Here is a 15,859-nt window from a genome sequence, read left to right as displayed (position 1 = left end):
CAACCTCTCTTTCGTATCGTCTGAGATCCCCAAAGATTGGAAAGCTGCCATGGTCACCCCCCTCTTCAAAGGGGGAGACACTCTAGACCCAAACTGTTATAGACCTATATCCATCCTGCCCTGCTTTTCTAAAATCTTTGAAAGCCAAGTTAACAAACAGATCACCGACCATTTCGAATCCCACTGTACCTTTTCCACTATGCAATCTGGTTTCCGAGCTGGTCATGGGTGCACCTCAACCACGCTCAAGGTCCTAAACGATATGATAACCGGCATCGATAAAAGACAGTACTGTGCAGCCGTCTTCATCGACCTGGCCAAGGCTTTCTACTCTGTCAATCACCGCATTCTTATCGGCAGACTCAATAGCCTTGGTTTCTCAAATGACTGCCTCGCCTGGTTCACCAACTACTTCTCAGATAGAGTTGTGTGTAAAATCGGAGGGCCTGTTGTCTGGACCTCTGGCAGTCTCTATGGGGGTGCCACAGGGTTCAATTCTCTGGCCGACTCTTTTCTCTGTATATATCAGTGATGTCGCTCCTGCTGCTGGTGATTCTCTGATCCACCTCTACGCAGACGACACCATTCTGTATACATCTAGCCTTTCTTTGGACACTGTGTTAACAAACCTCCAAATGAGCTTTAATGCCATACAACACTCCTTCCGTGGCCTCCAACTGCTTTTAAATGCTAGTAAAACGAAATGCATGCTCTTCAACCGATTGCTGCCCGCATCCGCCCGCCTGACTAGCATCACTACTCTGGACGGTTCTGACTTAGAATAGGTGGACAACTACAAATACCTAGGTGTCTGGTTAGACTGTAAACTTTCCTTCCAGACTCACGTTAAGCATCTCCAATCCAAAATTAAATCTAGAATCGGCTTCCTATTTCGAAAACAAAGCATCCTTCACTCATGCTGCCAAACATACCCTCGTAAAACTGATTAACCTACCGATCCATGACTTTGGCGATGTCATTTACAAAATGGCCTCCAACACTCTACTCAGCAAATTGGATGTAGTCTATCACAGTGCCATCTGTTTTGTCACCAAAGCCCCATATACTACCCACCACTGCGACCTGTATGCTCTCGTTGGCTGGCCCTCGCTACATATTCGTCGCCAAACCCACTGGATCCAGGTCATCTATAAGTCTTTGCTAGGTAAAGCCCCGCATTATCTCAGCTCACTGGTCACCATAGCAACACCCACCCGTAGCACGCGCTCCAGCAGGTGTATTTCACTGGTCATCCCCAAAGCCAACACCTACTTTGGCCGCCTTTCCTTCCAGTTCTCTGCTGCCAATGACTGGAACGAATTGCAAAAATCACTGAAGCTGGAGACTTAAATCTCCCTCTCTAACTTTAAGCATCAGCTGTCAGAGCAGCTTACCGATCACTGTACCTGTACACAGTCAATCTGTAAATAGCACACCCAACTACCTCATCCCCATATTGTTATTTATCTTTTTTTGCACCCCAGTATCTCTACTTGCACATCATCATCTGCACATCTATCACTCCAGTGTTAATGCTAAATGGTAATTATTTCACCACTATGACCTATTTATTGCCTTACCTCCCTAAACTTCTACATTTGCACACACTGCACATATAGTTTTCTATTGTGTTATTGACTGTACGTTTGTTTATGTGTAACTCTGTGTTGTTGTAGGTGTCGAATTGCTTTGCTTTATCTTGGCCAGGTCGCAGTTGTAAATGAGAACTTGTTCTCAACTAGCCTACCTGGTTAAATAAAAGTGAAATAAAAAAATAAAAGAAATAAAAAACACAGCATGGCAGCAACACACCATAACAACAACATGGTAGCAACACAACATGTTAGGGACACAAAACATGGCACAAACATTATTCGGTACAGATGCAAGAAGGTAGAGACAATACTTCACACAAAGCAGCCACAACTGTCAGTAAGAGTGTCCATGATTGAGTCTTTGAATGAAGAGATTGAGATAAAACTGTCCAGTTTGAATGTTTGTTGCAGCTTGTTCCAGTCGCTAGCTGCAGCGGACTGAAAAGAGGAGCGACCCAGGGATGTGTGTGTTTTGGGGAACTTTAACAGTATATGGTCTGATATACCATGGCTGTCAGCCAATCAGCATTCAGGGCTCGAACCACCTAGTTTATAAAGGGAAATAATGCAGAGCCGAACCTCCGGAGTCCGGATTCTAACGAAATTGCACGAGCTCCACCGATCATTAATAGACCACAAACCGACACCTACCGAAGCTCTCCAGATAATCCCGATTCGTAACACCATTGAAGTCCCTTTATTTGACGGGTTGGGGGTGAGGGAGAGGGGGCGATATTAAGAAGAAAAAAAACGAATTTAGCAGAAAACCCTACTTCCTGTACCCCGCCCGTTCCATCTGCTGCTTTCGGATCCAAGCCTGTTTGAAAGGTATTTACCAGCATCGAATTATGATTCATTGGTATCTGCTCAGTTCTAGCGGTTTTTTTTATTTTACCGGGAAATGTATGGGTTAAATTTGGCCGTTTTTTCGTTTGCTGGCTGGTAATTTGGCTGTTTTTTTATGCATATCTAACAGCTATATCTAATATGCGTGATTTAGGGCGTGTTACTGGTAATAACGCAGCAGAATCGGGTAGGATGACAGTAATTACCTTCATCTTCACCTAGAACACATAAAAAAAAAACATTATTTTACATGTAGAATATAGCACTTCCCATAAACAAAGGCTAATAATAGAAAATAGAAACGGGGACAATGACTATTGTTGGGCACCAGGCAGCATTTCATTGGCTACATATGCTATTTGGGAAGGTTGAACGGCCTCTCTGCTTCTTCAGATTGTAGCCTATTTCCTTACAACGAACACCAGAACAAACACTATGGAGGAGGGTTCTCCCCCCCATCCCCCCTCCCTCTCCCCCTTCAATCGTTTATGTAATTGATGAACGAATGGTAGTTCAATGTGAAATTGGTGATTCTTCATTATTCGTTTGATGTCCTGCCCAATGCGTTAATACGTGGACACCCTGACAGGACACCCACTCGTTAGGTTTCATAATGAATGGGAACGACAGATGGCGAATTTAGCGTAGTCGCTGAGTACGTGTTTGGTATGGTCACATAGTCACTGTACTGAAGAGAGCATACAAAATCCACACGCGTGACGGAAAACCTAACCGGAGTGAGGAGGAGTCTCCTCTATGTGTTTCAGATTCCTCAGAGCAGTGTAGTCACCATCATTCCCACAGCTGTGTATTATCTTGTTGGGACAGCCCATGCAGCGGAGCGTGACACACCCTTGTCGCACCACCGGTGTATAGACTGCACACGGTTTTACTGAGAGATAGAGCAAGAAAGATGATGATGCTCGCGCGTGTGTAGTGGAGGAAGAGCGACACCGGGACGTCAAACTGATGATATATGTGCGGGAAATTGGGGTGAACAATTTCAGCTCTGCATTTGTTAAATAGACTCCTGACCCTTTCAGAGTTCTGATTGATGTACATTTTAGTCATTTAGCAGACGCTCTTATCCAGAGCGACTTACAGTAGTGAATGCATACATTTCATACATTTTCTTCTCCGTACTGGTCCCCCGTGGGAATCGAACCCACAACCCTGGCGTTGCAAACACCATGCTCTACCAACTGAGCCACACGGGACCAATGTACATTGTTATTGCATGCGACAGGCTCAAGGCAAGCTTCACTCGAACGTAGATTAGCATCCTTCTTCTCAGATACTGAACACAACCCATTGGAAATCAATTGCTTTCAAAACTCTGGCTACACTTTGATTGTCCTGAATATGAGATGCAAATAGGGAAGAGCTAGTGCTGTAATTTCTTAATTTATGCCGCTGAAAGAGACCATGCTTATTAAACAGCACTCTGTGTTCTTTCATGGTTGTACGCTAGATCTTTGGAGCCACTTAGCTCCTTCTCATCTCCTGTCACTGTAAGCAGAATGGTGGTCTAAGCCTGGGCTCATGTCCACTCTAGTCTAATGGTGGTCAGCCTCATCATCATACAAAAGAGCTGACTAACGCCCTGGGGAACTACAAGCCACTCCTGTTAACCTCGGGAAATGATGTCAATACCACTGCAGACACCTTTTCTTTTTTTCTTCAGTTACAGTAGAATTTACTGGGAGTAGATGATTGAATATGAGCTCTTCATGTCCAGATTTAAACTATACCCTATTATGTTTAGTGAATCTTCATATCTCTACATGCATGTACAATCATTAAATCCATATTTAGATAAGCAATATCCTGCTGTGAAAACCACTTTTTATTTGGTGTTTTCAGAGATTCAATCAAGATGAAAATAATTGGTGTTGCCGTGTTTGGAGCCGTGTTCTGCACTGGTAAGCATATTGGAGAATTAGTCACCAGGGATTTAGGTTGAGGGGTTGAAAGAGCATAAAGCAAAGTTTGACACAGTCACATGATTATATCAGATTTTATTCACATGAGTGCAAATTGGTAGAGTCATTTATTATCTGTTCCTTTTTTTCCCCTCATTAATTTATGGAGGGTTTGATGTTGTTGACAGAAGTTCTATTTTTGGCAGTGAGAATGTAGGGCATTTATATTGCAAACACTTTGAGATATTTGCCAAGTTCTGTGGTTTCTCTTCCAGCAGAACAAAGAATGTCTAACTTCTTGAAGGATCTTTGACAAAGAACATAAAGTATTGCTAAAATAAACCTCTCTTTTACTCTACAGTTCTGACTGCATCCCTAAAAGGTAAAATCATGCATGATATTCAGTTTTTTCTGTCTTTGACTGTCAAAACCTGAAGATTGAATATGAATACCATCACTAACGTTTCTCTGATTCGGACATATTATTCCTTATACTCTGAGTCCCTTTATCAATCTCCACCTCTTTTCCATTCTCTGTCTTCAGTCAAAGAAGAACACAAGATTGCTTTTTTCGGCGAGGATGTGCACATCCCACTCCCATCCCTAGACAGCACTGAGGTTCTCTTCAAGCCCGCCTCCAACCCAACCGCCGAGGTGGTCCTGATGAGGGACGGGCGGGTGGTGGGCCACCGGGCCCAGCTTAACTCCCTCAAGCACCTCATCCTGGAGGATGTGGGGGAGGAGGACGAGGGCATGTACATGATCAAGAACACCGAGGTGCCTGCCGATGTCAAACACATCCTCCTCCTTGTCAGGGGTACTGTTCTTCTAATTACTGTACCGTTAAATAATCCTCTGTTCTTTTAATACTTCAAACTTTTCTTTTAACGTTGCAATCGACTTGTTTGTGTCCTTCTTATCGGTGTTTATCCAATACATTCACTACCTAAGATTGTATCCTAACTGCGCAAACAATGTAACTCTTAGACGCAGATATCGATCTAAATGAGAGTTTCTTGCATTTTTGCCTGCAATCGATTACGATCACTGTTCTGATGAAAGTGTAACTGTATAGGAATAAAATACTCCCCCTGAGCCCAGAGTGACACAACTGTGCTGCTGTGTGCTCCCTGGCAGATTGCGCGCTGGAGCAGGTGGTCAAGTACGGTGAGACATACCACATCCCACTCAGCGACATCTTGGGCCCTATCACCCTGGAGTTCAGGCCCAGTCAAGCCCAGGCCAATCAGACCACGGAGCCACCGGCGGTGGTGCTGCTCAACCAGACTTCCATCCCCGCGGAAGAGTACAAGGGCCGTCTGAGTGTCTCAGAGAAAAGGGTGACTCTAAGCATGGTGCAGGGGACAGACGAAGGTAGCTTCACCGTACTGGACCGTGACGGGAAAGTCAGGAGGAGGTCATGCCTTAACGTTAAAGGTGAGATGAGGAAGACCACAGTCCGAGAGGGAGTGGTCAATGTCAGAGATGGAAGGGAGATAATACTTGATCCTGGGGTTTTGAAATTGTGGTTAGTGGTGTGGCCAAAATATGGTTAACAAAGCTTGAAAGACACAGGCCAAGGTAAGAGCAAACAGAACTATTTGACAACTTTGATCCTTTTTTATCTTGCCCCTTTGTTCCAAAGAGCACCAGAACTTCGTCCACCTATCATATGGCAGTACTTTGAAGATCAACCTGTTTGTGGACCACACCAAAGTCAACCTCTTGTACACTCCAGACTGGGACCGGAAGGACCGGGTCATACTGGAGCAAGGAGAGCTAGTGGTGCCGTTGGACCCATCACTGGACGGCAGGCTGACTGTAGAAGGCCCCATGTGCATTCTGGAGAGGGTCCGGGTCAGTGACATGGGGCTCTTCAGAGTGACAGACCTGTTGGGGTTCCCTGTGACCAACATCTACCTGGAGGTAGAAGGTAAACCGTGGGTTGTCAGGGAGGAGACTAGGCCTTTAACATATGGATCCATGTATCACCTCTTTTAATGCTCTTTCCTTTCTCTTTCTTCTTATTGTCATCGATGGGACTGTCTATTTCACTCTACTGTTTTCATGTTGGAACTCTCCACATTCACCTCCTCCGTCATCCATCTCTCCTCTTTTCTTGGTGTTCCTTTCCTCCTTGTCTTCCCTTTCCTTCCTCCATCCTCCCTCTCTCTTTTAGCTTATAAGTTACCCACGCTGTATGTTGCAATCCTCTCCTTACTGGGCTTCCTGGTCCTCCTCTTGCTGGTGTGCCTGTTCTCCTGCCTGACCAATGTGCGCCGTCGGGCGGAGAAGGCGAGGCAAATTGCCCTCATCGCCCAGCAGGCGGACAAGGGGGATGGAGACGCATTCGTCAAGGTAACTCACCCTAACGCTTCCTCAACAGGGGTGAACACTTTAAGACACCACGATGCAACCCTTTTACAATAGTTAAGCAGTATCTGCTTTATCACACCTGTGTGCTATTCTCATGTCGAAAACACTTACATTTATGAACAATTATCGGCCATTGTCTCTTCAAGAGCGCAGTTTTCACATTTTGGTCATTCATGAATATTCTGGAACCATGTTACTATGATTGTAGACCTAATATACTAGTAGAACGAAGCACACTGCGACAATGGCTCAACATGATTCCAAAACGATAATGCTATATTGCTATTACACAGGTCGCAGATTGCAAAGTGATTGTTAGAGAAATATTGGTGATGGTAACCCCTCTTTGAGGGATAGTGAGACATATTGGATTCCTTACCCTGTAAGCAGTCTATGTACAAGGTATGACGGCAACCCATGCTTTGGTTTTGTTTAAGTGGACGCTGTTTCAACGGCTAACCGTTTAGCATTAGTGGCACGAATCCAATGCAAGTCAATGCGAACAACATTAGCATATGTCCAAATCATCCTAAAGTATCTTAAAATTGGTTTTGTAACTCAATGTAGTTACTTAGAGATGATTTGGACATGAAGCATGACAATGTTAACGTTGTTCCCATTGACTTGCATTGGATTTGTGCCACAAATGCTAAAAAGTTGAACAAAACTAAAGCATGGGTTGCTGTCATACCTTGTCCATAGACTGCTTACAGGGTATGGAAAACAAAATGTAATTCTGTAAAATGATCACTTTATGTATGGTCAAAGAAAGATGTCAGTGGACATCTAACTGTATTTGTGAGTGATCCTGTGCACCTTTGTCTGTCCCGCTCTCTTTTCCTTTGTGTGCATTCCTGCGTTCGTCTTTTAGTCTCAGATAAATAGCTTTAATTACACTCAAGGTCCTAATTTACTTTTGTTAATTCGCTGGAATTCACTATGGAACAAAACCTGTCTGCCCAATGTCGGATTCCTGGATGTGTGGCACTTTGAATCACACAAAATGAGATCATCCACATATCATTAGTCATCACTCTCTCCACATGGCAGATTCCATCACAGTGGCCATTTCAAGTGTTTTGTCTGCAGCCCACAATGTTGCCGTTGTCACACAATGAGATCACACATATATCATCGCTCACTCCATATTGCAGAATCCATCAGTGGCAATTTCAAGTGTTTTGTACATTTGCAGCCCACAATGTTGCCATTGTCCACCCATCATCTTCATCTCAATCCTTATGTATTTGGTCCACCCAATAGATGTCAGCCTAATTACAAGTTTGGGGAAAATCTAGTTAACGATTTGCCTTTGCGTTACGTTTCTCCCTCTTAAAGGAGCCTCGGACGGAGCCTCTGCTTGGTGAGAGAACTGTGCTCTGGCTTCATTCCGTAGTGTTAAGTGGATGAATCTGTATTGGTGTTTGTACTAACGCTCTGGGGATGGTCATAGCGTCACTATGCTGTGTGGGCCTCCTACCACCGTCAGTGATTATTTGTCTGTGCCATCCATTCCTCACCCCTCCCTCCTTTCGCCAAATCTCCACCTGACAAATAACTGCAGTTACTCCTTCATGATAATTCATGATAACTGCAGGCATAGCCTCAGTGCAAATAAGCATACAGATGCAGCCGTCCAATACGATTCAGCTATTCTCAAGCACACATGCACATATATTGTTGTTGGCGGGCGGAGTTACCAGGTAAACATGTATTTATGTGTATGTGTGAGTATGTGCTGATTTGTGTGCGTGTGTGAGTCTACTGTGCGTTTGTCTAAGATCGGGGCAATAGCGATTAACATATCAATTGGCTTGGTGATACTGGAATAGATCTGCCACTTGTTTTCTTGATTATATGATGTGGTACATTGTGAATTGCACATTGGGAACCAGGATATGTCCACCTAGTTAGTGGCACACTTACAGTAGCCTACATGCAGAGTATACAGACATAATGTGGGTTTAGGCTGTATAATACACTGGATTAAGTTGCCACCCGGACTAAGATTATCACAGAAGTACACTATGGTATTATAGCAATTAGTGTTCTCTAGTAATGGAATACTGTGGAGATGAGTTCATAGACATTAATTAGTGCATCAAATAACTACTGTACTGTGTACATCGACCAAGAGCATTATGCATTATGACATCATGTAGTTTAAGAGTACACACTGGGTGGGCTCTCTGGACACAGATTACTCCTGGACTAAAACACATGCTCAATGGTGAATCTCTGTTGAGGATGCTTTTTAGTCCAGTTACAGGCTTAATCTGGGTTCGGGAAGCCGGGCCAATTCAAGTACTGTAGCAATTATTCAAAGTATGCGACACTGTACATCCAAGTAAGATTGTATTCTTGATTGCCAAAAATTTAGGGGAACTCTTATCGCTTAATCAGCTACTAGCCCAACAGACGTTTGTGTCAAAGGTGTGCCACTTCTGTTTCTTTCTATTTGTCTGTGTCTATGTGTGTGTCTGTGTAATTTCTGTACACCTGATGCTATACATTTTTGTGTTTGAAAGTGGTGTACCGTAGATAATTTACATGTATATATTGTGACATGATGTGAGGGGCCTCTACTGTTCTAATCCCCCTGTAAGGTCTTTGCTCTGGAGGCTTAGACGACACTATCAATATGCAGCGAGGCTTCACGTCCCACTTCATTATGGATTTCTGGAGACTAGGCGACAAACCTGGACAGCCTGTCTGATTGCCTTTGCGCTCCCCACAGCAGTTTCCGGAGTGTTCCGACGTAAAAATCGATTGATCTACCTCATCTCTCGCTCTCTCCTGACATACACACTAGAATGCGATTCCCTGTCCCTCAAGAACGATGGCTCCCTGAAGCCTGCTCCTCTAAACTTCCAGGGTGTTCATTTCACGCCAACAACTCCAGTCTCTCAACTTGTCACTCTATATATACACACCTTACGATCTTATACATCGATATAAGAGCTTAATGTGCAGTACATGTACATTTTTTTCCCGCCAACTCCTATTTACCCGTATGTGTTTTTTATGACGCGCAGTATACATGATGAAGTGAACCTGTGATTGCTACTGTAATGTGGTTGCCGTGGGTTCCTGCTAAAATACGACCCTCTTGTGCTGTTGTTGGTAGGTTGTTCAAGAGGCCTATACGCGGTTCGCTGAGGAGTCCACTTTGACATCTACGTGGGACAACAGCAATGCTACAGAAAGCACTGAGGTCACTATTAAGGTAAGCAGGGCTCAGGAAAACATTATGGGGTGAAAGTGGCCTACCACTTGGTGCGCATGTTTAAGTTGCAAGAGGAAAACAGATTCCACCATTATAATTGCAAATGTTTTAAATAAAGACAGACATAAACACGGGGGTAATGTTTCCATAAAAGGCTGAAAATAACCAGTCTCCACACCAAGCAGTACCTAAACTACATTTGCAGAAACATCCGAAATGAATCATTCATGTTCTTTTTTTTGTTGCTGACCCTTTCTTTACACACCCCTCCCCCCACATGACTTTCCTTCCACAGGGTCTGGAGGTATCTAAAGCAGGCCGCTACCACACTCTCTCCTCGGACAAGAACTTCCTGGAGATGAGCGACTCGGGGGTAGAGTTCAATTCCTCCGGCCTCCCGTTAGACAGCGAATACGAGACGGACATGCCCCAGACCTTCACCTCCCACAAGCTGCTCCTCAACAACTCTGACAGCGTGGCCGCCACCGTCATCCCAGAGGGAGACCAAAGCGCCAACTGGACCCCCGACTCGGCCATGAGCCCCAGCCCCGTGACCCAGGCCCGCTCTGAGGCCGACGCCCCTGAGGAAGACCTGATGGGTGACAGCACGCCAGAAATGGCATCCAGGGGCGCCGAGCTGGCTGGAGGACTTGAGGCAGCCGACAGTGTTGCTGAGCCTGCCGATAAAGCAAGCAGCCCATTGATTCCCAGTGCCACCGCAGAGAACACCACCACCTGAGAGCTCCTGCATTGTATTCCTAAAAGTCAGACACAAACCACCGGACACCCTAACAATCTTTACACTTCAGCCTCAATTACTCTCCCACTCACTCACACAGACACTACCCAAATCCTGATCACTGCTTTTTTAACCTAAAGCTACAAAAAAAATACTTGTTGTAAAAATTGCCAGTCTAAATGCACTAGACTTTCTAAAGAAAAAAAATACAAGAACTTAGCTCATTAGAACACATTAATTCTGTGCATACGGGAAATGCATGTGTAACGGAGTTAAGCACATACCGTAAGCTCACTCCACAGCTAGGTGGAAATGTCGCGGATGGAGCCATCCAATTGGTACCTTTTGGGTGGCTCAACCCGTTGGAATGTTGTCAAGGAGGGCGGTCACGTGTGTGGTGAAGCAGAGGATCACTGGATCGAGCCCAGTATGTGGCAGTTGGACTGTGGAGGAAGCTAAGCTGTTAACAGCACACTGACCCCCGTTACACATGTTTCTAAATTAGACTTAAAGCCGGGATGTATCCTTAGCTGGCCCAAGAGGGAATTGATAGTATTAATTACTGCGTACTGCATGCATTCCTAAGAACCACAGACTCAGAGATAATAAGATAACTTGGTGGACTAAGGGAAAATGCATTAAGATCAAAAGGAATGAGTGCACACTGATATCAAAGTAAAAAATGTTTTAAATAATCCTGTAAAAATGTATCCCAGATTTCCTATAATGGCAAAAATGATGACATTTCTGACAGAGCTACAATATATTTAATCCATCTTTCTTATTAGCATTGAATGTTCCTACCACTGATACTGTATGTGGGGCCATAGACATAGCAGCAAAATGTATGACATAGGGCCAGGGTAATAGACCAACTTAATTTTACAAATAAAATTGTAATACTAGACTAACAAAACCAATAAAGACAATTTTCTAAAAAATAAAAATCTTGGTAAATAACGCTTCTGACAACCATAAGCCCACAGTTTCTGACATAGGCGCTACACCGCTACAATTTCATTACATAAAGAGAGACACTATTAACAGAAATTACAGGCAAGGCACAAGGCTTTGGCACCAACTCAGAGAAAGCGCTTGTCTCAGCATATAGCCTCTATAGAATACCAGAGTTGGAGAGCTAATTCTTGATAACTGATTCAAGCCTCGTAGATTGAATAACGCCATGCTATGCAAGAAAGCTTGTAGTGTCCCTGGGCATGTAACAAGGTGTCCAATCTCTGCCACTTTTGATGACATCATCCAGTAAAGCACATGTTTACTACATCCCTCATCTTGCCAACACAAATGACCCGGAACTAATACAACGGCAACTTCACATCATGCCATTTTGAACCCATCTACATAAGGGCATGTTTCTCATTACAACCCCAGCCACTGCAGAACAAGCCTTGGAACAGGGACTTCTGGTTGGAAGGGACCTGAACGTTTGGATCGTTGCCCTTAAATGAAGACAGACTCAGGAGTGATTGTGGAGGAATAAGATGATGAGGCAGACCTATTGACAATGAATGACCTGCATGATGCCACCCTTCCTTCCTTTTAAACATTTTTAGTATCCAATTGGTAGTTACAGTCTTGTCTCATCGCTGCAACTCCCGTATGGACTCGGGAGAGGCGAAGTTCGAGAGCCGTGCGTCCTCCGAAACACAACCCAACCAAGCCGCACTGCTTCTTGACACAATGCCCCCTTAACCCGGAAGCCAGCCGCACCAATGTGTCAGAGGAAACACCGTACACCTGGCGACCGTGCACAGGGGTTGCTAGAGCGCGATGGGACAAGGACATCCTGGCCGGCCAAACCCTCCCCTAACCCGGACGACGCTGGGCCAATTGTGCGCCGCCCCATGGGTCTCCTGGTCGCGGTCGGCTGCGACAGAGCCTGGACTCGAATCCAGAATCTCTAGTGACACAGCTAGCACTGCGATGCAGTACCTTAGACCACTGCACCACTCGAGAGGCCCCCTTTTTTTCATTCCTATTTTGCCTGACTACACGGCCCAAAATGAACTGAGTGCTGAATTGATAAATGCTAACGATTAAGCCAACTTTCCTGACAGACTGAAAACACATCGCTTGCTGAGATTGGCGCGCCAACAAAGCCAGCAAGTTATTAAGATTCAATGCCCTTGCTGCTGCATTCATCACGGTCTTTATGGGAGAAGGTTTGCACATTTCCTTTCAACACAATATGTGCTGTCAGATTAATTTATTTGAACCAAACATCCCACCCAGAATCTCTAAACGAATAACAGTCGCTACTTCATCTCAATTCAGTACAACATTTTTTCAAACGCATTGTATTTCAGATAGGTGAGGATGCATGACTTGATTATAATAAAGCGGTAAAGTCACAATGCAAAACAGAACATGATTCTTAATCCAACATCGTGATTGCTGAACTGTTGAAATTTCAAGATGATTGTATTGTCTAAGTTCTATGAGGATTGTACTGTCAGATAGGCCTAATATCCCGGATCTATTCGATATATTCAGTCTGAACAGGAAAAACGCAGAACCGTTCGCCAACCGTTCAGATAACATCAGTGAGAGATGTCTATCTGTCCATTTGCTGCAAATATACATTGCAATGACATCCACCATCAGTCTATTTGCTTCAGTAACACTATATTAATACACCCATTACGTCATCTGACAAACCATTCCACTAAGGCTTCCCATTGGTTTCAACTCTAGTCCAATCAGGTTCTGCATATTATTAACGAGGGCATTCTGTATGTCGATAATTGGTGTGTGTATACATGCTCATGTTAAAAAGGTCAAAACAAAGGGAATGAAGGGGTGTAACAGTCCCAGGCATTTTGGGACGCGGCATAGTTGATGTTGGGGACAGCGTCTGCTAGCAATATCGCTACCTCGTGTTGTGACCGATTTAGGATGTCCGTGAGTGGAACTCAATGGAGTAAGGCAGACATGATTGGTGTCTGAAAGAAAAAGCACAAATATAACATGAGAAACAGTTAAAAGTAGAACAAATATGTTTAAAAATGAATTGAATTGCAGCTATTGTAAATAACACTACCTACAAAATAAAAAGTATGATTCTACATTCCTTTTTTTGTTGAAAATTAAGGTTAAATTGTTTTTAATACAACATGAGAATACTGGACGGCGTAAATAAATATCTTACGTGTAAATTCATCATATATGATGCAGCTACTTGATCGTTGATATTCTATCGGCTATTATATTGGTTTTGTAGAAGATCATTTTTTTTATAGATTTGTGTTCAATTGGTGTTGAATTTGCACTGAATATTTAGAATTGGATTAGGATGGATGTCAACTTTGACTAAAGACAATGTAAAAGCCACCTTTAAAGCTATTCCTTTCATATCAGGTAACAAGCTACTGAATCCATGGCCTGGTGAGGTACATTTGACCCATTTCTATTTTAACTAATTGAAGGGGGATTGATTTTTCATTGAATCTTGAGCAATATCTGCGCATTAGCACCGAAAAAAAAGAAAAAAAGATAAATATCTAAAAAATATGACCTTACAAATATTACCCAAAGCTCACTTTCAAGCACTCTTGTATATAGCCGAGATATATTGCATGTGTATAGCCAATACTGTTTCTTACTGCAAAGTTATGCAAGATTTTATATCCCTGAGTTGGGTAATTTATCCTTTCACTATGTTCACAGTAGTTATACTGATACACGTAATGTAGGAGATGCCTTAGACTGAGTGATCGAGGAGACATAATAGCAGTAAAATGCCTATTTTTCTGTCTCTCATTCTCTTCTCTCTTTTGCATCACACATCATCTACCTAGAGTATCACACGATAGTATCCGCACCTCAGAATGTTTTTTGGGAAAACGCTAGACATGCTTGAACATTTCATAAGAACTCTTAGTATCACGACTACTTTAACTAATATTACGCTTTTTTCTTCTTATGCAGATAACTGCTGTCAGCTATAGTGTACCCCAAAACTGCTGCTGCATGTTGAGCCGTAGGTTGCCTGTGAGACAGCAGGAATACTGTAATATTTAAATTGCAACGTAAATACTATCATTTTGGTGTCTGTTCATGCAGTCAAAGAGGTATTCTCATTGTCAATATTACTATGGCTCAGACTGGAATAATGTACACGTCGCCCGCAAAAGCCATTACAAAATCACCTCTGCAATTTTCACAATGATTCTATTTCCTTAATATTGATGTCAGCCAACATGATATGTAAACAAATGGTCACCCAGAGTTGAGAGTAAGTCTTGGAGTGACTTTATGCTCTATACAGGTAAAAAATGTGGGATTTCGGCAACAAAGTATGACCATTAGTTACAAAGTACGACCATTCATTATAAGTAGTATTTTGTATTCAGCAATATATGTCCATTTTATCTACTTCAGGGTTGAATTCACAAGGCCGAAGTCCATAGCTGAATTCAGCTGAATGGTATACCTACCTGGCAGGTTTATTTCAGGTACCTTGGTGGGAAAAGATGTCAGATGTATTCAGGAAAACTGCTTCTGCAAATGAAATGATGCATGCTAACCTTGGTTGTTATGATTGCATTTTATTGTTTTGTTTCATTTAAAATTAATTACTTTCCAAACTTGCCTGTTAGGTTTAAGTCCAGAATTCATACTGTTGGCTCTCTAGCTATATTATGGTTGACTTTTATAATACTTCGCTATCACGTACGAACAACTATGCCCTTGTATGCTAGAATTAACCATTTCAAAAATGTTATACTTTTGGCATCATGCACAGAATTTTTTAAAATATGTTTTTTTCTGTAATGAATGAGCAATGTCCATTAAAGGATTTTGAAGAGACAGATGGAAAAGGATGCCATAACTGTGTCTTGTGTCAGTGCCATGTCTGCAATAATATTCTTCCAATATAATGAAAATACTGAGCTGAGGTAAACTCACTAGGGAACATTCTTAGTGTAGGAGGGTTGGGAAAGTAATTTCCATAATGAAGTCAAATTCTGGATGTGAATCGAGTTTCCTCCTGTAATGTCTAGACCTAGGGCCTACTGGAGCTTTCTACAGATTGTTACACAAGATGATGTGATATAACCAAAGATTGTTGGTGTCCATTGCTGAATGTTATAAATTTGCCTATACAAAACTTCACCAACAATTTTTCTACTAA

The 15,859-nt window shown here is 43.0% G+C and overlaps 1 protein-coding gene across 1 annotated transcript; it reads left to right on the top strand.

Moving 5' to 3' along the window:
* Positions 1–2,210: 2,210 nt before the first annotated feature.
* LOC106588410 (uncharacterized) lies at positions 2,211–15,548 on the top strand. Its single transcript, XM_014177356.3, has 9 exons — positions 2,211–2,423; positions 4,305–4,363; positions 4,725–4,745; positions 4,908–5,180; positions 5,501–5,800; positions 6,009–6,296; positions 6,543–6,721; positions 9,867–9,965; positions 10,261–15,548. The coding sequence occupies exons 2-9, from the start codon at positions 4,318–4,320 to the stop codon at positions 10,702–10,704; spliced, it is 1,650 nt and encodes a 549-aa protein (XP_014032831.1). The 5' UTR covers positions 2,211–2,423; positions 4,305–4,317; the 3' UTR covers positions 10,705–15,548.
* The last annotated feature ends 311 nt before the right edge of the window (positions 15,549–15,859 follow it).

Source organism: Salmo salar, chromosome 27, assembly GCF_965601325.2.
Source record: "Salmo salar chromosome 27, fSalSal1, whole genome shotgun sequence".
NCBI classification, from domain to species: Eukaryota; Metazoa; Chordata; class Actinopteri; order Salmoniformes; family Salmonidae; genus Salmo; species Salmo salar.
Note: the sequence above shows the minus strand (reverse complement) of the source record. Positions and strands in the feature narration are given on the sequence as shown.